Genomic DNA, 19,534 nt, shown 5'->3' with positions numbered 1-19,534 from the left:
CACAGCATGTTCCCTAGGCGCGGGTGAGGATTTGAGACCGTGGTACAGGACGAATACAGATTAGTGTCGGGGGTGTGCGCTGTAAACATGAGGAATATTACAGAGTAATTCACCTCCTAAATTATGGAAATGACACGAGAAACCTAGGAGGCTTGGGCTTATGAACTGAGCTGCTTCATATTTTGTTTCTATTTTGCCGGATTTAGAGTCGAGTTCCATGAAGAGACTATCGTAAAAGGGGTTTGTTGATACCGGGCTGAGCAGGTGTGGCTGGAGGAACAGAAGTGAAGTCCGGGGTGTTTCGTGGCTGAAAATAGCGCGTACAACCAGCGCGGAAAGTGTGGTTCGAGCTTTAGCACATCAGCGCTAAGCCAAGCCTACTCGCTGTATATCTTGTCTGCGCTAGAGCAGCATCATACCGAATTACGCTCAGATTACGACGGCGGCACTCGAACTTCCCGTCTCCCTCTCGTTCAACACATCTCCTCCAGCTCTCGCCAACCGGGGCTTCGCTACAAGTCAATTAGAAACCGATCATCTTTCCAACCAGCCGATTGACCGACCGACATAGCCATTCATCCAAGCAGAAACAATCGCTTCGATCGAGCACCTGCTTCCCCCTTGACGTCTCTTGACGCAAGCCCGTTGCATGGCCGCCATGGCCGGCAGTAGCAGCACCGCTAGCGGTAATGGCAATGGTAACGGCGGCAGTACAGAGGAGCGCCTGCCAATGCCCTCGAAAAACCCCCTGCCGCTGTCGGCGTCGCAGGAGGCACAAGTCCGCGACATCTTTTACGCCCGGGTGCGAAGCAAATGCGCCGATGAGATCAAGGGTATGTAACGGACCTGTGCTCTTCCTTCTTGCCATCACCATATACTAGACTCTACCGTGCCTACCGCACGCAGCAGCATGGCTAACCTTGTGATCCGCAGCGTTTGCGGACTGCGCACTGGGGCGGACGTTCTCGGCGCCGTTCCTGTGCCGGCCGCCGCTGCACGTCATGAACAGCTGCATGAAGTCGCACGCGACGCCGGCGGAGCAGGACGCGGCGCGCGAGGACTGGTTCGCGCAGCGGACGCAGCGGGCGCGCGAGCGCGAGCGCAAGGGCCGCCGCAAGGCCGAGCAGGAGGCCTTCCTGCGCGAGTGGTGGGGCCTGCCCGAGAAGGACCGCGACGAGGCCCGCCGCGAGATGGAGAAGCTCAAGCGCGGCGAGCGCATGGGCGGCTTCCTAGGCCCCAACCGGAGGAGGATAATAGAGCGCGGTGTAGCCGTGCTAGACGACGAGGGGGAGCGGATGATAGGGAAGAAGAACGATGGCGAGGGCGGTGGTGGGGCGGCGAGGAGGTGACGGCGAGGGAAAGACTTGCACGGTTGTGTTCTTTTTTTTTCAGTTCTTTCGGCGGCAACATATCGGGTCCTCGACTCCGAATATCCCAGGCCAAGGACTGGACGGACGCTTGTACAATACTATACAATACCATCATGACGGGAAACCTCGCCCCAAGTCACGAAGCGGGAAAATGCGGAAGGAGTGATACTGGCAGGGGATACAAAATAAGCAAAATGGGCAGATGTCAGGGGAATGATGGCGGCCATGGTGTCGAGCCTGTCAAGAGGCAGGCCCTGGTTTTCGTCATCCCAACCACACGTCAAGGACAACGCTGCTCTGTAACATAGATATGGGATGTGTATATATAATCGAAACAGAAGCGAATTTAATGATAGTTCGACTATCACATGAAAATGGCCGAGAGTCTTTCTTGGGAAGCAATGGCAATGATTGGCAATTTTATATTGCGGTATCTCGACGCAAATTTCCTTCTTTTTTTCCATTACCTTTCAGAAATAAACTAGAAAAGGGGGCCAACAAGCCACTCCCCTTCTCCTTGAGAGAATTATGTCTGCCATGGAAAAGGCACTTACAGAAGAGGCAGCCAACCGCTTCACGCCGTCGACGAGGCCCTCGCCTCCAAGTACTCCCTCACGCCAGTCACCACACCCTCCGCCACACCCCAAGAGAGCTCGTAGCCCCGCCCGCCCAGGCCATACGCATGCATGACGAAGCCGTCGCCGCCGCCGGCAACAGCACCCGGGAGAAGTTCGCCCTCGAGCCTGAGCCCGGCCTTGCGGGTGGGCCGGCGGCCGACAACATCGCGGATGACGGTGAAGTCGCCGCCGGCAGCGCCCTCCAGGATGCGCGGGTACGTGGCAGCCATGCTGCCCAGCAGGCGCTCGCGCACGGCCAGCGACGGCAGCGGGTCCCAGCTGTCGGGCTCCTTGGTGCCGCCGACAATGGTACCGCCCTCAAAACCGCGCGGCACGCAGAACGTCCACGACCCGTCGGCGTGCTGCCGCGTCACGGTGGCGTCGCACGCGTTAGCCACCAGGCACGTCTGCCCGCGCGTCGGGAACACGCCGTCCTCGGGCCCGCCGAACCCAACCCCCGACGCGTTGACCACGGCATCAACAACCCCGCCTCCGCCTCTGCCAACGACCGCGTCTGCCGCCGCCAGCGCAAACACCTCGGCCACGGCGCGCAGCTCGCGCCTTGCTACCCGCCCGCCGCGGAACACGAACCGTCGCAGCAGGAAAGCGCAGTACACCATGGGGTTCACGCACCACGTGTCGTACTCGCAGCCCCACGCGACGCGCGCGTCGGGGAAGTCATCCGCGCCGAGTAGCCGGAACCCCGGCATAGCAAGCTCGGCCGACTGCGCGCGCGCCTCCGTCAGCAGCCCGTACACGTCGGCCAGCACGGCCGCGCCCGTGTCCACATACTCGATTCCCTTCATGAATGTGATGCCGTGAGCAGTGGACTCCGTGGCGGCGGAAGCCAGCGCGCGCATCCGCGCAAATGTTGTTAGTGCGAACCGGTGCTCGCGCAGCCCTTCGCCTGACGGCAGGGGCGGCACCCAGCGGTTGTGCGCGCCGGCCCTGGCTTTGTTAACTTCTTCATCTTTCTTTTTGCGGCTTTTGGCTTTTAGAGAGAAAAAAATAGAAAGGGGGGGGGGGGGGGGTGGGGGGGGAAATAGAGTCGTATGAGGTGGCCCAGGTGAAAAGGAGGTAATTAGGAGAGGATGAAAAGAATGAACAAGTAGAGTCACAACACACCAGGGCGACGAGAAGTTGATGTGCTGCAGGCCGTCGAACGTCTCGGCCGGGCCGGGAAAGTCGCGCGCGACGATGGTCACGTCGTACCCGGCCTCTTGCAAGGCGACAGCGGCGCTGAGGCCGACGACGCCGGCTCTGGTTTGCTTCGGGTTAGTCCAATTACAACTACAACGACAAACCTAGAAGGAAATACAAACATACCCGATGACAACGATGTGTTTGGCCATTTCTGCTTTCTTTTAATTTATTATTCTGTGTCTGCGAGATTGACAGAGGGAAGAAGACCCCCGAGCGATGTCCAGACAGGAGGTTTTTGTATGGATCTCCAGTTCAGCAAAAGCTAGCTAGCTAATGCAGGGTAGGGTGGTGGTATTTTGACTGGACAGGATACCAAATATTTAATTGCCACCAGAGACGATGAGACGAAACCGTGAGAGAAAAGACGGAAGCCTCAGCCTGTGCGGAATTAACGAGGCATATCAATATATACATACAGAATACAGCGCGGGGGCCTAGAGAAGGCTGCGTGTGCAATCTGCCTCATGAGGGGGAGATGAAATAGAAAACACGACGAGGCTCTCTGAACACCCAGCCGCTGCCTTCAACTTCAGCTGGTGAAGAATTAAACGCAACCTACCTTAAAAAAGGCAACCTGCGCGGAGCCCAGACATTAGGTAGGTATCTAAGTTCAAGTGCACTTGCAGCCTCATGACACAGGTATGCAGCGATTTCCCATTCACGGGTTCACACACACACACAAAGCTGATTAGGCGTCCGTCTCCGTGCCGGATTATCCGCTTTGCGTTGCGGGCGGGGGCCTTTCTCCAGCGGGATTGCGCGTCGGAGCCGAGCCGATCGGGCCAAGGATCCGCTCGGCTTATCCCTCAAGGTCTTGGCTTAGCGCACTAGGCTCGGTCTGCGGTCGGCCTCGAGAATAGGGGCCACTTGCATTATGTGTTTCCCATGGCTGAGAACGGAACTAGCAGTGTGTGTGTTTCTTAGAACGTGATACAGTACATACTTACCTGTGAATTGTCTACAATATCTTGTCCTAACATGAGTATTCCACTAAAAATACGTACAAGCCTGACTGATATCAGAGCTAGTACAGTACCTTAGTTAGCTGCTAAAGATCAACGGTAGCCCTCCTTCGGGCCCCCTTTTCCCTCTCCCCCCTTTCTCCACAAACCACAAAAGCTCCTCTAATCCAAATGCAATTGGCAGCTGACTGAGAAAAAAAGGAGAAGAAAGAAGAAAAAAGGGGAGCGTAATCCTCTGCCTACCCCGCCCAGCCCAGCCCAGCCCAGCCCAGCCCAGGTTCCATTACAAAAGTCCCGACAAGCCTCCTCCGCCGTTCAACTATTCCACACGCGCGCATACGCAGTACAAACGCAGCGCACAGAGGCAGCACACACATAAGCGCAGCAAACGAAACAAGTGTGGCACGCAAACTGATATCAGCAAGCAAGCAACCTAACCCACCTCCAACCTGTGATCCCCACTTTCTGTGCCGCACCCAGGTTCCCACTCATCAACGTCCCGCATGGGATAAACCTGCATCGTGGTAGCCACGAGTGTCTGTCCCCTGTCCCTCGTGGCGAGTGGGTTCCGATCTGTATTTCCCGCTGTGTTCGGTGTATCCACCGCGGACACAAGCACAAAAACGGCAGGTGTCTCCGACAGCCTTGGAAGCCAGACTCTCTCGTCACATATAAGGGCATTTTACAGACATATACGTAGGTACGTAGCTTGACTTTGACTCTCCATGGTGGGATATGGAAGGGTACATCTATATCCGAACGGGATAACAACAAGAACAACATTGACAATATGACGCTATCTTGATCAGACATGACCTTTGCGTTCGGCCCGTCGGTTGACGTCTGCGAAAAGATAACAAAACACATAACTCCGATGATTCCAGTATAACATAAATGCAAGTCAGGGTATCTAGCTGGCGCCGAAATACAAAAGGACGAGAAACCAGAGGCAAGATATAAAGAGAGAGAGTAAGCCGCAAACGGTTCGTCACGGGCCAAGTGTTTTTACCGATTCTTTGACCCCGACATCTCCACATCCTCCTCGCCGATCCGGTTGCCCCTGGTCCCCTGTGGCTGCCGTGCGAATTTGCCCTCCCTGCCCAGATTGACCTCCGTGACATGCTTGCGCAACCAAATGAGACCCCAGGCGACGCCGAAGATGATAAGTGAACCAATGGCGATGCCAAACACGTAGACGGCGACGAAGCCGTGCTCCTTGGCTGGGTCTAGGAAGTCGTACGGGTAGAAGCCTTTGGTGGCGTGCGTGAGATAGGCGAGGGCTAGGTAGAGGGCGAGCACGAGAATGAGCCAGAGCATATGGACGGCCGGCGGCGGGTTGGTGCGGGCGACCACGAGCTCGAACAGGGCGAACACGCTGTTCATGGCGTGCTGCGACACGTTGCTCCAGCCGTCGAAGACGACCGGGAACCAGTGGCCCGAGTACAGGCGGGCCCAGAACACAATCGTCACGACGAACGGGTAGACAACTACGGACGTGTAGTAGGCCGAGTGCAGAGCCTGGAGAGGTCGCGGGAACCGGTCGAGTAAGGGGGCCCCGGACCGTGCGTACGTGAAGGTATGTGCAGACGCTGCCAGGAAGTAGAACCCCAAGCCCCAGTAGGTGAGCGATGTGAAATAGCTGAACTCATCTCGAGACGCTGCGCAGTGCGTCACGTCGTTGACGCACTGCCAAGCTAGGATGATGACGATGGCTGTGAGAATATATAGAGACTATCATATCATTTTACTATCATCAGCATTGGTTCATCAAGATGCGCAATGGCAAGGCTGTTAGTAGGCCAATTCGCCCACTCCATCCCGCTTGGGGACCTGCCTAGGTAACCGGGTGGTCCCTAAAATGTGCGAAGGATTGGAGCCAAGGCATATATATATATATATATATATGCGATAATGTCAAATTCGACTTACAAAAAGCGCCCGAAAGAAGAATAGTAGCCATGGCGAAATCAACCATGACGTCTCGAACCGATGCGACGGATCCCACAGGTCGGTGCCGAACGCAAACGCCTTCACAGCCATGGTATTGAAATCGAAGATCGCGCCCAACTCTTTTATTATGATTGCGCAAAATGGCAAGGTAGAGTGGAAAAAAAAGAAAGAAAAAGAAGAAAAAATGGCAGATGCAGATTGGCCGAGAAGGAAGAGTCTGATGCCAAGAATTGGCAGAGGAGGGCGCCTTTGAGGAGGAAAAAAGGCAACCTAGGCGGCAGATCCGATTGTGGGGAAACCTCGAGATCGGAAAAGGCCCGGGCCTGAAGCGAGAAAAAAGTTGAACGAACCTACCTTACCTAGACGGTGGGTGCCTGCCTGTCTAGCCGGTGTTGATTATAATTTATGTAACTTAGAAGGAGAGGTAGCGGCGTCCATTAGTCCATGCCTCCTTCCCACCTCATCATCTTGACAAACTTTCACGGTGCAGTTGGACTGTAGTAGTACTAGTTTCCGTCCCATGACGTGTTTCCGTTAGCAGCTTCACTTCAACTCTTTGCCAGGAATATTTGCCGAGCACATCCACCACGTCTACCTCCTCACCTTGCAGTTTGCACTCGCGACCTGGATTGTCATTGCTTTTTGTTCTCGGCTCATCCCCATTCGGCGTCTTCACGTGAAAGGCCAGAAGACAAACCACACGGGCTAGCAGGTAGTAGTACCGTATTCCTTGAAACAGCCGGAGAAGGACTTCTTCGAGAAGCCATGGATGGAGGTGGTGTGACAGGGTAATGAAACGCATCAGCAGCATCGGAAACAACACGACGACGGTCGTCGAGAGCTTCGATGGAGAGTGTTCGTATTTGAAGTCTTGCTGGACATAAGCCGATTTGTACGTGAAATGATATTCAAAATATGGGGGCGGCTCTATCTCTTGGAGGGGGGGTTGGAATCAGCAACTGAGGTGGTGGTGGTCTCTTTCGCCGAACAACCCGTCTTTGGACACGCTTGCAGATTGCCAACCTCCGGCAGAGAGTGCGTCGATCGATACAGACTTTGGCCCAGGACTTGGCGGGGGAGAGGACAAGAAGCGGCCAAACCTTCGGTGTGGCTCAAAGGATGGACACTAAAAATCGTCACTACAGTAGACGCCCAATCAGTGTTCTATTAGGAGGGAAGATGCGGTGTGCAGTGTTTGCGTCCAATATCGACACCTCGGGCAGCATTTAATTGCTGGCTCCAGTCATCAGCTGGGCAACGCCGCGGCCTAGCCAATCGCACTACTAGTAGTAGATAAGGCTGGGTGCGGGAACTTGAGATGAAGTGAAGGCTGGCTGAATAACTACTCGTACTCCTTTTCAATCTGGAAACGGCAATTTGGTAACTTGGTCGATCGTCGAATGCCACAACAGATGGCACGCAGCCCGAAGGAAATAAAGTTAATTAGAGTTGAGTCGGTCTGCGGGAGACGGTTGTCAGGCGCACACAATATAATCGGTGATTTTTTACAGTCAGCTCATCTCCGTCTTGGAGGCGAGGTTCCATCACGCAACTGGGGAAGCGAAGGTTGCAGTCTGCCTAAGCTGGAGTAAACTATCGCAAGAAGACGTACATTTTTCAAATAAGGGGCCGCTCTAGTGGTTGCAGGCGTGGTAGTGTACGGATACGGGTGTAATCTAGGAAAGAACCGGACGATGGTGCTTTTTGCAGAATATTCATTACGGCCACTCCTCCCCGTCTTTGGTGCACTTCGCTCTTACGTGCATTTACGTACCTCGATGAAGTTGTCTTCATAGTAACCTGGAACCTATGGAAGTTAGGCGCTGTGCATCGTGTCGTTACATGTACGCAGTACAATATAACAACAGAGAGAACTTGATGTTCCAGACGCTCAGTCCCTTTCCTGCCGAACATCGATATTGAACGCAACATCACGAATCCCACCGTGGCAGCAGCCCGTAGCGACCAAAAGACCCTAATATCAGAATATTACCATGACAGTGGATGCCCAAAAAAGGAGGCGGGGGGATGACATTTTAGCAGCGGGTGATGGACAAGGGACGTGCATCTGCCCCTCCACCTCACTGCGTCCCCCTGAAGATGGACTCGGTCCATCGACAGCCAAGCCGTCTGGCATACGTCCGTTACAGTACACATTGGCATTCGGCGGCCACCATTGCCCATGATCGAGTGGCCCAAGGACAACTTGCTAGACATTGAGAAGATGGCAGTTTGAGGTATCCGGAGCCTCGGTGTCGTTGAGACCCTCAAAGGGCCAAATGACCCGGCTCCGTTAAAGGCCCCGTCGCAACCAAGCTTAGGTACCGAATACCTTGGCCAGGCCAAATGCGTGAGTGACTCTTGGTTTACGTTCAAGGTATTGAATACCACTAGGTAGATTGACCCCCGCATTACGGGGCTGCGGTCGGCCGGCTAGGAAGTCGAGCTGGATATTATATTGAAAGAATCCGAGCGCCGTGGACCCGGTCCTCAGGTGGGTCGATAAAGGAGACCGCCTGCGATCCTGGATACCCAATTTACGCGGCTTTAAATTCCAGGTTCGAAGCGCCCAGTCCCGCGTCGTTTACTGGTCGAGGCTCTAACTGCACACCTCGCGGGTGGGAGAGAAAAGAGTGATGGCATAATCCGAGATCCCAGTTTGTTCTGTTGGTCTGCAAGCAGAGAGACCGACCTTGATAAGTCGGCGGGAAAGATTGGATGACGGGACCGTTTTCCTTCGGAACGAATCCCCAGGGTAGGGTCAATACTCCCAAGCCAAGGGGGTTCCAAGTCCAACGCATGGGATGCCCAAGATAGAAGGAAGGAATCTCTCTGTTCGTCTTAGGTCTTGGGGCTCTCGTGAGAGCGGGCCCCAATGACAGGCCGCGTCAACGCTATCCATATCCGTGATCCACCAGCAGGCCGCAGGGGGGGTGCCTTCTGTGGCGCTGTGTGCGTGCCACGATATTGCATGGCGACCCAGGCTCACCGGGCCCTCCCCTCCACTTGCAAGGCAGTCGACGACACCAGGCTGTCTTGGGGTCCTTGGCTGGGCTCTAGGCTGGGCTGGGCTGCTGGTGGGTAGTCCAATGGATCTCGCCCAACAACCAGGAACTGGTGGCAGATGCGCACCCGTCAATAGTGCCCTGTCGTTTCTGAGCTCGACTTTTCTGCTCTCCTGGAAGGGGCAAGGGAGCTTCTGTAGGGAGAGGCTATTGGTTGATGGCTGTGCACGATCGAGCGCATTACCTATCTTACCACCATTTCCCACAAGCAGTTACTCCATACCCATCTCTCAATAGTCGCCTATCCGTTTCTGTCTTCTTCATCTTTTTATCTTTTTATTCTTTTTGCTTTCGATCTTCGCCTTTCCCTCTCCGCACACGCGCGCTGTCTGTCGACGCTCTATTCTCTCGCAGTTCTGAGACGGGGTAACCCGAACTTGCTACCGACGGAGTAGGCCGTCTAGCGCCAGAGCCTTCTGTCAGCTAGCCTCTCCATAACCGCCTGCTACCCAAAGCCAACGATTCGGAGCCTTCTCTTCATCAATCCGTCAGCACTCCCAAAATCTGCAGTATTTTCTCTCTGGGGAGGGACAGCTTGGCGACACCAAACGATGCCTCAAGTTGCATGAGTTGCAGCCTGCTTTGGGCGTTTAGACGATAGCCTGGCCTACACGGTCACCATCGCTGCAAACACCGCGGCTACCTAGAGTTCTAGACAGCCGGCTACTAGCTGCCACCGTTCCGACGACCGACGGAACTGCCACACCGAGTTTCACCACTTATCTGGTTGCCTTGTAAACTCGTACGAAGTCTGCCCTGTTCTTCCAAACCCGCCCTGTTTCGCGGGCACCTGCATAAGTGGCAGGGCGAGAGGACCCAGGCTGGCGGAGCTGGAGCTGCTTGCCCCTCAGCTGTGCTACGGGTTCCTGTCGATCGGCACACCACGCTAACCCGCGGGCCAATGGTCGATAGAATTCCGAGCCCCTCGATGCCGTCTTGACGACGGGAAGGCTTCTCAACCCCGTCTTCCCGCCTCGGTCCGCCGAGCCGTCCCCGAAATCCCCTTGGTGCTGGCGTAGAAGCCGCTGCTGAGGGGGCCGAGCCTATCCCATCATGGACGACTCCGACACCGAGCCCGATCTCATCCTGCGTGCGCGGCCGCAAAACTTGCCGCCGCCTCCCGCGCCCCGGCATCCCATCCCGTCGATGCAAGAAGCGTTTGCCGAGTCGCTGATCGAGGCCACCGCAGGCGCCGCATCGCCAAAGCCAAAACTGCGCACCGGCGACGCCAAGGCTCGCCGAGATGCCCTACTGGACCAGGCAAAGAACGATGGCCCTCCCATCCCGGAATGGCGTTTTCGCCCCGGCCAGACAAGCCACGAGCTGCGCAGGCTCATGGCTCAAATTTCGTTTGGTGTCTACCTGCTGCTTAACGGCATGGCAAACAGCCAGATCTCCGTCGTCCAAATCCTCCAAGGTCACATCGACGAGGTGGACGAGTTCCTAGAAACGGCGCTCGAAGACATTGCTCTAGCGACCAAGGATCTGAAGGGGCGCATCGAACACCTCAAGCTCCCCATGGACAACATTGACGTCTTCGAAAAAATGCTCGAGGACCGCAATTTCCGCTTGCAGATTCTCGACGGGAACCAGAAGATTGAACACATCCTGGCACGCACCGAAGTTTCCATCAAGCAGACCATGCAGGACCTTGAGGCTGGCGTCATTTCGACGAGGGAGTTCAACTTCTATCTGGCCGAACAAAGAGACGGCCAATGGCGGTACGAGCGTCCCGACATGATTGACATTTTTGATGCGATGAAAAGAAATACGGATGGTTGGTTCAACGCACTCCTTGATCTGCAGTCCAAAGGGAGCAATCTCAAGACTCTCATTGCCAAGCTCAGTGGAATGGTTTCCGAGATCGAGCGGAGGGCCGGCGAGGTTAGCCGCAGAACAAGGGTGAGTTTTTGGTCTTCGACCTGCATGTGTGAAGTCGTAAGGCTGGCGTCCTGACCCCTCCAAAGTTTAGCATCGAGCCTTACAGCTCACCGGGCCATAGCCCTCGACCATCTAATTCATCCTCCGTCACGACGCCCCCGACAACCCCAGGACCCAGGGTTGCCAATTCGCCCCCTCGAATCTCCCTCAGACTCAGCCCGTTGAAGCAAAGCGAGCCCATATCTTTTATGGACATTCGGCTGTATGAGGAATCGTTGTTCGGCTCCCAGGATCGACCTGCGCCGGCACACGAGACGCGGCAGGCACACGAGGCACTAGTAGAGGCAACATTAACTGAAGTTGGAGACCAAGGCCTAATTCCAAGGTCGCCCCCAGTCCGCAATCCTCGACGGCTTTCTGAGCGTCCGACCCCATCCCCAGTCCCACCACAGGAACCCATCGTGGAGGAGCTTGAGAATGATGGCCCCCTATATATCCTACAGCCACGAACCTACACGCCGCAGCCCCCTTCGCCATTACCTTCACCCTTTGTAAAGAACGAGCGACCCAGGTCAAGAGCAGAGCCTACACACCAAGGTTTCCACTCGCCTGCCCCCTCTGCTGATGCTTCAGGACGGCAGTTACTGGAGCCGCCGACCATCATCGTTGAGTCTCGGGCCACGCCCAAAGTCGAGTCTCGGGCCAGGTCCAGAACTGAGCCAAGAGTCGAGTCACAAATCGAGATCAAGATTGAACTTGGACTTGAATCCGAAGCTGAACCTGAACCGGAATTCTACCTTGGACCCAATTTTGCTCCCAGTTTCGTACCCCAGGTCGAGCATGCACAGTTGAGATCACAGCCGTCGAAACCGAAATTGGTTGCGATTGGAGCGAGGGCAGACCCGAGACTGCTTCACAGGATAGACACAAGGCCGGACTCTGGACTGGAATCACAGCCAGAGACCGAAACGGAGACGGAGACGGAGGAAGGGAAGCACTCAAGGCACAGATCTTCGCTCAGAGAGCGTATCTCGCTGAAAATGACGCCGCCAGAAGCCATCCAGGTTCCATCACATATGCTCGATGTTGAGCGGCCGCGGTACCAGTCTCCCCGCGCTTACCATTCACCCGACTCTGCATACGTCTCAGACATAGAACGGCCACCCGTCAACTCGATGGCGTCCATTGACCGTTCACTTTCGGACTTCTCCCCACCGTATATTCATCCGGGCTTGATCCCCTCGCCGCACTCGGACAAACAATATTTCCGCCCAATCAATGGGAATCCACACTCGCCTCTGCAACAGAGGCCACACACAGCGGGAAGTAACCGTTTCCCACAACCGCAGCGGAACATTCCGTCTGCGATGGGCATGAGTATGCTGAGCAATGTGACGACGACAACGAGCAAGACAGACAGGACAGAAGGGGATCGGAGCTTGAAGAAGAAGCGTAGCGCGTTTGGGTGGCTCAAAAAGGCTTTCTCTCTCGATGACGAAGAGCGCGCGGCGTTTGAGCAGAAGAAGAAAGAGGAGTCTAGGAATCTATACTACGATGGGAAGAGCCCTAAATTCCTGGATGGCCGTCGTATCCAGCCACGCCCGAGCCCTCATCCAAGCCCGTCATTCTACCGCCAAGGTTGAAGCGAATGACAGCCTCTGGCGCGGCCATCACTCCCATGGTCGGCCATGGCAGGCCGCAAAGACGGCCTCGAAATTAGCGAGTTCCTCCGCTTTACCAAAGACGGGAAGAATATGGGAGCGGGCTCCAGACTTGTGACCGCGGCCCGGGCCGACGGCTGCTGGAAGAAACATGTTTCTTCGTGCAGTGCGGAACGGCCTGCTCGCAAAACGAACCCAGGCCAAGACCCATTAATGCGCTCCAAGGCGCTGGGAAGAAGAAGAAGCGAGCAATGTTTATGTCGTGGTTTGCGCGCGCTTGATACCCCCACGTCCGATAAAATTTTATTGTTTTCTCGGTAAATACTTGTGATTCTTGTTGTCGTTCAATTTATTCTTCAATGGGATTGCTACTACTGGTATCATTTCGGTATCTTGTCGTATCTTGGGCGATTTGTTCTTTCGTGTATGTACCGATAGGATAACGGTTCTTGATTGCCCCTTTTCACATGTCCGTATTATTAGGACGTATCACGAAGAAGGACAAATAAAGCAATATATAGAATACAAATCCAAACATCTTCCTAGGTACCTTAAGTCACTCGCCAAATACGAAGTGAATGTCCTGGAAGAATGGTGGTATCTAGGTATTTATTCCGTACTAATCCCTCAGTCTTCCGAGCCTCATTGACGGTAGCTGTAATCGTTATAGCCACCACCTGACATCTGGGACGCCGCTGCTGGGGCTTATGTATTGCAACTGAATCAGACTTCTGAACGTGCCTTCCGAACGTGCATTTAAAGTTGATTTCATTTCTTCTTTCCTCTTTTCTTCTCCAGCGACCCACAATTAACCGCAGACTAAAACAATTGCGGATTAGGCATCTTAGTTACCTAAGCGACAGGCCCCGCCGGGTCGCGAATTTCAGGCTTTTCAGATGCTTCGCCTCTCTTTCTCTTAAATCTCAACTCTTAATAGTATTCTACCGCCTGCGACAAAAGAAGGAAAAATGAGCCTGCCAAAAGACTCCCTCTCGGACCTCGACCGGCACATAAAACTACTCGAAGACAAAGTGAACCAGCTGCGCACGTCTCTCACTGTCTGGCAGAAATGGCATCTCGAATATTCCGAGCTCAAGGAAGAAGTCGAGCAGCTGTCCAAGGACCCGTCCCCGCGCGAGGAGCTTGCCCGTATCCGCCGTGACTTTGAGAGCGATCTCCTGACCGAAAAGGAGATCGGTCAAATTTTTGGTCAAAATGACCTCAATGAACGCGGGCAGATTATCGGTGTTCTCTCGCGACGCACTGACTACGTCGAGCAGAACATCGAGTCTCTGGAAAAGCTCATCGAGGCCGAGGAGAACAAGCTAGCCGCTGTCTCCATTGTCGCATACCCTGGCGCCGACACCGACGAGGATAGCGGGTTGCCCATCACTGACATAATCGAGGAGCTTGACGATGACGACAACGTCGTTGAGTTCCGATTGCAGTCGGGGAGCGACGTGCCCATAAAGGTCCTCGACGCTCTCAAGAAGGCGGGCATCCATGACATCCCCGAGACCGAGGCGGACCTGCTCAACAACCGGACATTTCCCGCAATCGGCAAGACGGGGCAGGCTCCCGAGGCCGAGTTGGCATCTCCCGTGCCCCCTTCCGTTGTGGTGACCCCTAGTACTACCCCGGCTGAAGTCGATTTGCCGAGTACAAAAAAAAACGTTTCATTTTCCCAAGATACAAAGCCACCCAATGTTAGCGACCAACCCCCCAAGTCGATGGCGGCTCGGAAGTTGGAGGAGATCATGCAAAAGGCCAAGGAATATGAAGCGATCGATTTGTCCAAAGCCGTTATCCCCGACAATGAGCCTGCCGAGGACAGCGAGCTGCGCCGTCAGATGCTCCAGTACGGCATGTCTGAGATTGGCCCAGTAGTTGCCGAGCTGGAGCTGGACGACGGCACTCCTGACGAGGAGGATGAAGACTGGGATGACGAGGACGATGACGAGGACGAAGATGAGGATGAGGATGAACTCGGACGTTCCAAACACAGCGTTATAACTAGCGGTTATATCAAGCGCATGCAGGAGCTTGAGAAGCGACTTGGAGTCAAGTCCGCCTTCACCGTCGAGCGCCCCGAGTCGCGGCCAAGGAACCTAGACGAGACCGTGGCTGGCGTTGGCCGGATTTCCGTCGTCGGGACTCCAAGCTCAACACCAGGCGATGCACCACCTTCGGCAGTTGCAAAACCTTCCAAGAAGGCAAAGACTGCCAAGAGTGTCAAGTTTGCCCCGGAGCTGGACATTGCAGATGAAAGTGTCTCCCGTACATCACTAGCACTTCGGCCAAAGGAGGCAACAATTAGTCCCATTGCTGATGTTGTCGAGAAGATGACCACGTTTGAATCACCTGATGATGCCGAGGAGGAGCCCCCGAAGCGGGTGTCAAAATTCAAGAAAGAGCGTATTAGCACAAAGCCTCCAGTGCCCTCAATACCCACACTTCCTCGCGGCCCTCACCAAGTGCCCGCAAAATTCCTCACTGAGAGCCGACCAGAGTCTCCCCCGCTACCTGCTGCCCCGGAAGGCCGGACTATTGCCGACACTGTCGTTGAGCGAAATGTCTCTACGCAGCCGAACGGACCTGATGACATGGATGATGTCCTCTTATACCAAGCCGCAGCGGCTGAGTACAACCGACTACGAAACAAAATGATACAGAAAGAAGGCGGCTTCATGAAAAAAGAGGAGCAAGAAATTGTTCCCCTCGGCGAAGAAGAGGGCGGACCGAAGCGTATGAGCAAATTCAAGGCGGCAAGGCTGGCCAAGCCATAGGGCCGGGGCTTCTTGTCCTCGGTCCTCAGGGCTTGTGTTTTGGTCGAGGCCAATTGGACTTGACTGGCAGCGATGTTTCTCTAATTTCTCGGAAATTCATGATTAGCATCACGTTCCCCCTTGACCTCGTTTTTCCACCCTCGCGCCCTGAGAGTTTGATCCTCATCCATTTGCTAGTCTCCTACTGAGTTAAGACAGATATACAGTGAAACCTCAAATCATGTTTGTGCGCTACGCCTCTGGCGGGCCCATTCACACGGAACGCTTTTTAACAATTGATGGCTTGCAGCTCTCCATCTGCATTCTCATTACTGCGCGCTTCCAAGATCAAACCCTGATGGGCTCTCTGACACCCTGACAATTATTCCGTCGTCTTGGTGATTCGTTTCACCCCTCACATTCCCCTCCCAGCAATCCAACGTGCACTTTGATATGCTACACGGTAGTATCTCGGTTCCTCTATGAAGAGATGGTAATGTTTTGCCACATCCAGATGACAAAGCATAGGTATGGCAATAATGATTGATTCCTCGTCAGAGACAAAGGATAGATGGGTGCCTTGCATAGCTCAAGTCGCCACTATCCTATTGACTGCAATTACCTTGTGCCTGAATATGTATAATTCTCTACCTGTGTATTTATTTCATTGTCTGATAGTAAAGGGTGTAAAAGATGTGTCTGTCTGCGGAAATATCATGTGCCCATAATCTCACTTTTTTTATTGTTCATGATTTATTTATTTACTTGCGAGAGCGTCTTATTTTTTGTCTCTCGGATTGGTTTAGTTCATTTTCGCGTTGCTAAAGTCCATCTCGGGGTGTTGCTCCTGGAACTTCTTGAAGATGTCAAGCTTCTTCTGCTCGTCGCTGCTCGGCAGGCCCATCTCCTTCTGGCGCTGGTCAAACATCATCTTCTCCACCATGCCGCGCGTCTCGCCGTCCAGCTCCGACAGCTTGCTGTTCTCAGGCACAATCTTGGTCACGTCGATCTTGGGCCCGTCCGTCACCACGTGCGCCCACCACTCCAGCTTGTTCACCTTGTCCAGGTGAATTTCAATCGTCTTGGTCCCGTCCGGCGCCGCCGTGAGCGTCCACGTGCTGTCGTCGGTTCGGATCGCGTGCGGGAGGTCGCCCTGGAGGAGAGGCGAGAGAGTTAGCGGTGCGGGAGTTTTTTGAAATGGGGGGGAGGACGTGTGTTGTTACCTTGATGATAGGCTCCTGCCCCTTGATGCCGGCCAATATCGACTGCTTCTTGATGTCCACCACCAGGTCCCGGCCCTTGAGGTTTCCTGGCACGCTGAGCGTAATGTCCAGGTCCCCAATGGTCTGCGTCCACTTGTAGGGCAGCGCGTCCTGCTCGGCCTTCTCCTTGGCGCGCGCAGCCGCCTCCTCTGCCGGGTTGGGCTCTGGTGGTGCTTGAGGGCTGTTAGCAAGCTATCTTTATAGTGTTTAAGAGCAATAGCGTGCAAAGACTTGGGGGTTTATACAGATAGAGGGGGAGAGAGAAGTAAGGTCGAGGAAAACATACCGTTGTCAGACATGATGGCTTTTGCTTTGCCAACAAGCTAGACCCGGAATATCCTGCAAGTAAATAGGATATACGCTTGAGTGTTGGTTATTTGGAATGGTTCTCTTCCTGGAGAAGAGAAGCTTTGGAAGCTTGTGGAATCCGCAACCAAGCGACAGAAAGGCTGACGCAAAGGCCCATGGCGGGGCAATGAGTTTTCCCCCCCCAAAGCTCAACCCCGCACTAGCCACACCAGCTGAGAAGACCCCACATACCATAAAGCAGGGACCCACTAGGCTTGTTCAGCCTTGTCTTGGCGCTACACTCTGTCTCCGTAATTGACGGTTCAGTAATTCATTCAAAGTATTTCGAATCGCGGGACTTGGGCAACGTCTGCTCAACGTCGACCTGATGCCCAACGAGCTCAAATAACCGACACTTCCCACCAACCTTATATGGTGACGACGGCCGCCGTGTCTATTTGTGCTCGGGAAGCAGAAGGCGTCCCCTCTACCCAGCCGTAAGGTAACCGAGGCGCGCGCCCGCTGAAGTCGTCGCGATTAATTCTTCCCATCTCACCAAAGAAGAGAAGGAAAAAAAGAAACGAAAATTCACAGCCATGTCGCGCAAGGCTCCGATTGGCGCCCGCGGCACCGCCGGCGCGCCCGGGGCGACGGCGTCGGCAAGAGGTATGCCGGTGCTGACGTCGGACGACATGTGTCCGGTGTGCAAGATGATCCGGTACCTCAACAAGGACATGGAATTCCTGATCAACCCGGAGTGCTACCACTCCATGTGCAGTAACTGCGTCAACCGGCTGTTCAACGACGGGCCGAACCAGTGCCCGTACGCGGGGTGCCACAAGACCTTGCGGCGCAAGGGCTTCCGGTCGGCCTTCTTCGGCGACCTGACGGTGGAGCGCGAGGTCGACATCCGGCGGCGCGTGGCCGCCGTCTTCAACCGCGTTGAGGACGACTTCGAGACGCTGCGTGACTATAACAACTACCTACAGATGGTCGAGGACCTGACCTTCGACCTCGTGTCGGGCACCGACGCCCGCCGCCACGACGCCGAGGCCACGCTGCAGCAGTGGGAGGCGTCGCACAAGGCCGAGATCGAGCGCAATCGCAAGGCCGGCCGCGACGCCGACGAGATGACGCGCCGCCGCGTCAACGCCGAGCGCGAAGCTGCCCGCCAGCGCCGCGTCGACGCCCTCCGCGAGGCTGAGGACGAGAAGGTCGAGCGCGCCCGCTCGCGCGAGGCCGAGCTCGACAGTCTCGCCCAGGGTGCTGCCCCCGGCGGTGGCGACGGCCAGCGCGTGCAACTCAAGAGGCGTGGCCAGATCAACCGGGCCACGGCGGCGGCAGCAGCAGCAGCTCTCGAGCCCTCGGCGGTATCAGCAGCAGCGGGGCCAGCAGCAGGATCATCACTAGCATCAGCATCATTCTCATCAGCGTCGGGTGCGCTGGCTGACGTCGGCCGGCTCTCGATCCGCGGGCTCAAGGAGAAGCGCAAGCCGGCGGCGGCCGAGGGCCCGTACGACCCGTTTGGCGGCATGGACTTTGTGCCGAGCCGGTACCGGGTGCGCGAGGGGCTCGACCACCCGTGGCTCAACAAGTACCGGCTGGACCGCAGCTACGCCACGGGTGGCTACACCTTCAACGAGTACACGCACCGCGCCATGTTCGAGGCGTTTGCGGGCCTGGGCGTCTTTGTCGACGACGAGAAGGAGGTCGGCATCGGCCTGTCGGCCCGCGAGGTCGCCACCATTGGCGCCGGCATCGCCGCCGTCGGCGACAGGATGGAGCTAGATTGACAACAGCCAGCCCACGGGGCCTGTATTTACCTTTTCCTGTCACTTATTCATCCTCTTTCATCTCTTCAATAAGAGGACAAGGAAGAGAGCATAGCGTCGGCGTTTTAGCAACAACCGGATGGAATTTTACATACACACACCCGGTCCGGGAAAAGGGGAGCATAATGGGAGGGAAAGGGGCTGATAATCCCCATGCCGTTTTAGAGCCAAGAAGAAAAAAACATGAAGCTATCGATCCGTAGATAGTCAACAAATGGCATTCTCCTTGCTGAGGAAGCAAGGTTAGACATGCTATAATGTCTAGGTACGATAGTCTTTCACGCTGCTACCAGTTTCACGACCGCATATAGTCAAACCTCGCACACGTGCCTTTTTTCACCAGGTGGTGGCTCTTATGTATAAACCCATTTTCCTGTCTATCATTCATTTATCCACCACTCAGTCAATAAGCCAGACCAGGCCCAAAGTACACCTCTTGGAAGTTTGTTCATCTCATCACATCCACAAACATAAAATAGAACAATTTTCTTCAGTATTGAATGTAAAAACGGCTGCTATGATACGAAAAATAAAACGAAAAGAGAAGTGCAAAAATAAATAAATGGGTATTAAGTCCAGCTGCGGGAGGGAATGCGTCAAGTTCGCCACCTAGTTACGTACCTAGGTAGTTTTTCTTCGCTCGCCCATGACCTAACTGAACCGTGAATACAAGAACAG

The 19,534-nt window shown here is 54.9% G+C and overlaps 7 protein-coding genes across 7 annotated transcripts; 4 read left to right on the top strand and 3 right to left on the bottom strand.

Annotated features, from left to right (window-relative positions):
* Window positions 1–658: 658 nt before the first annotated feature.
* On the top strand, window positions 659–1,349 carry B0T26DRAFT_669939 (cytochrome c oxidase biogenesis protein Cmc1 like-domain-containing protein; the record flags this gene model as incomplete). The annotated part of the gene is made up of 2 exons (XM_060439123.1): window positions 659–833; window positions 934–1,349. 2 exons carry the CDS (start codon window positions 659–661, stop codon window positions 1,347–1,349), a joined length of 591 nt encoding a protein of 196 aa, XP_060302412.1.
* A 405-nt stretch (window positions 1,350–1,754) lies between these two features.
* Window positions 1,755–3,489, bottom strand: B0T26DRAFT_25513 (FAD dependent oxidoreductase). Its single transcript, XM_060434006.1, has 3 exons — window positions 3,314–3,489; window positions 3,113–3,247; window positions 1,755–2,935 (listed from the first exon to the last, which is right to left on the bottom strand). Exons 1-3 carry the CDS (start codon window positions 3,337–3,339, stop codon window positions 1,945–1,947), a joined length of 1,152 nt encoding a protein of 383 aa, XP_060302411.1. The 5' UTR covers window positions 3,340–3,489; the 3' UTR covers window positions 1,755–1,944.
* A 1,429-nt stretch (window positions 3,490–4,918) lies between these two features.
* Window positions 4,919–6,489, bottom strand: B0T26DRAFT_25384 (uncharacterized protein). The gene is made up of 2 exons (XM_060433997.1): window positions 6,082–6,489; window positions 4,919–5,883 (listed from the first exon to the last, which is right to left on the bottom strand). The coding sequence occupies exons 1-2, from the start codon at window positions 6,190–6,192 to the stop codon at window positions 5,158–5,160; spliced, it is 837 nt and encodes a 278-aa protein (XP_060302410.1). The 5' UTR covers window positions 6,193–6,489; the 3' UTR covers window positions 4,919–5,157.
* A 3,731-nt stretch (window positions 6,490–10,220) lies between these two features.
* On the top strand, window positions 10,221–12,691 carry B0T26DRAFT_631552 (uncharacterized protein; the record flags this gene model as incomplete). The annotated part of the gene is made up of 3 exons (XM_060436362.1): window positions 10,221–11,069; window positions 11,135–11,713; window positions 11,882–12,691. 3 exons carry the CDS (start codon window positions 10,221–10,223, stop codon window positions 12,689–12,691), a joined length of 2,238 nt encoding a protein of 745 aa, XP_060302409.1.
* Window positions 12,692–13,677: 986 nt separating this feature from the next.
* On the top strand, window positions 13,678–15,495 carry B0T26DRAFT_634690 (Prefoldin subunit-domain-containing protein; the record flags this gene model as incomplete). Its single annotated transcript, XM_060436655.1, has 2 exons — window positions 13,678–14,856; window positions 14,920–15,495. The coding sequence occupies 2 exons, from the start codon at window positions 13,678–13,680 to the stop codon at window positions 15,493–15,495; spliced, it is 1,755 nt and encodes a 584-aa protein (XP_060302408.1).
* Window positions 15,496–16,276: 781 nt separating this feature from the next.
* B0T26DRAFT_736450 (HSP20-like chaperone) lies at window positions 16,277–17,035 on the bottom strand (the record flags this gene model as incomplete). Its single annotated transcript, XM_060443326.1, has 3 exons — window positions 16,277–16,627; window positions 16,698–16,900; window positions 17,023–17,035. 3 exons carry the CDS (start codon window positions 17,033–17,035, stop codon window positions 16,277–16,279), a joined length of 567 nt encoding a protein of 188 aa, XP_060302407.1.
* Window positions 17,036–17,692: 657 nt separating this feature from the next.
* On the top strand, window positions 17,693–18,817 carry B0T26DRAFT_634270 (CDK-activating kinase assembly factor MAT1-domain-containing protein; the record flags this gene model as incomplete). Its single annotated transcript, XM_060436611.1, has 2 exons — window positions 17,693–18,335; window positions 18,408–18,817. The coding sequence occupies 2 exons, from the start codon at window positions 17,693–17,695 to the stop codon at window positions 18,815–18,817; spliced, it is 1,053 nt and encodes a 350-aa protein (XP_060302406.1).
* Between the last annotated feature and the right edge of the window lie 717 nt (window positions 18,818–19,534).

The sequence above is a fragment of the Lasiosphaeria miniovina genome (genome assembly GCF_030549165.1).
Source record: "Lasiosphaeria miniovina strain SMH2392-1A chromosome Unknown B0T26scaffold_1, whole genome shotgun sequence".
NCBI lineage: Eukaryota > Fungi > Ascomycota > Sordariomycetes > Sordariales > Lasiosphaeriaceae > Lasiosphaeria > Lasiosphaeria miniovina.
Note: the sequence above shows the minus strand (reverse complement) of the source record. Positions and strands in the feature narration are given on the sequence as shown.

What these genes read in the sequence shown, in the direction of transcription:
- B0T26DRAFT_25384 (XM_060433997.1), bottom strand. Translation starts at nt 6,192, where the DNA reads ATGGCTGTGAAGGCGTTTGCGTTCGGCACCGACCTGTGGGATCCGTCG. An exon ending in TCTTCTTTCGGGCGCTTTTT is followed by an intron (nt 5,884 to 6,081) that starts GTAAGTCGAATT and finishes ATGATATGATAG; the next exon opens with TCTCTATATATTCTCACAGC.
- B0T26DRAFT_25513 (XM_060434006.1), bottom strand. Translation starts at nt 3,339, where the DNA reads ATGGCCAAACACATCGTTGTCATCGG. An exon ending in AAACACATCGTTGTCATCGG is followed by an intron (nt 3,248 to 3,313) that starts GTATGTTTGTAT and finishes GAAGCAAACCAG; the next exon opens with AGCCGGCGTCGTCGGCCTCA. An exon ending in ATCAACTTCTCGTCGCCCTG is followed by an intron (nt 2,936 to 3,112) that starts GTGTGTTGTGAC and finishes TAACAAAGCCAG; the next exon opens with GGCCGGCGCGCACAACCGCT.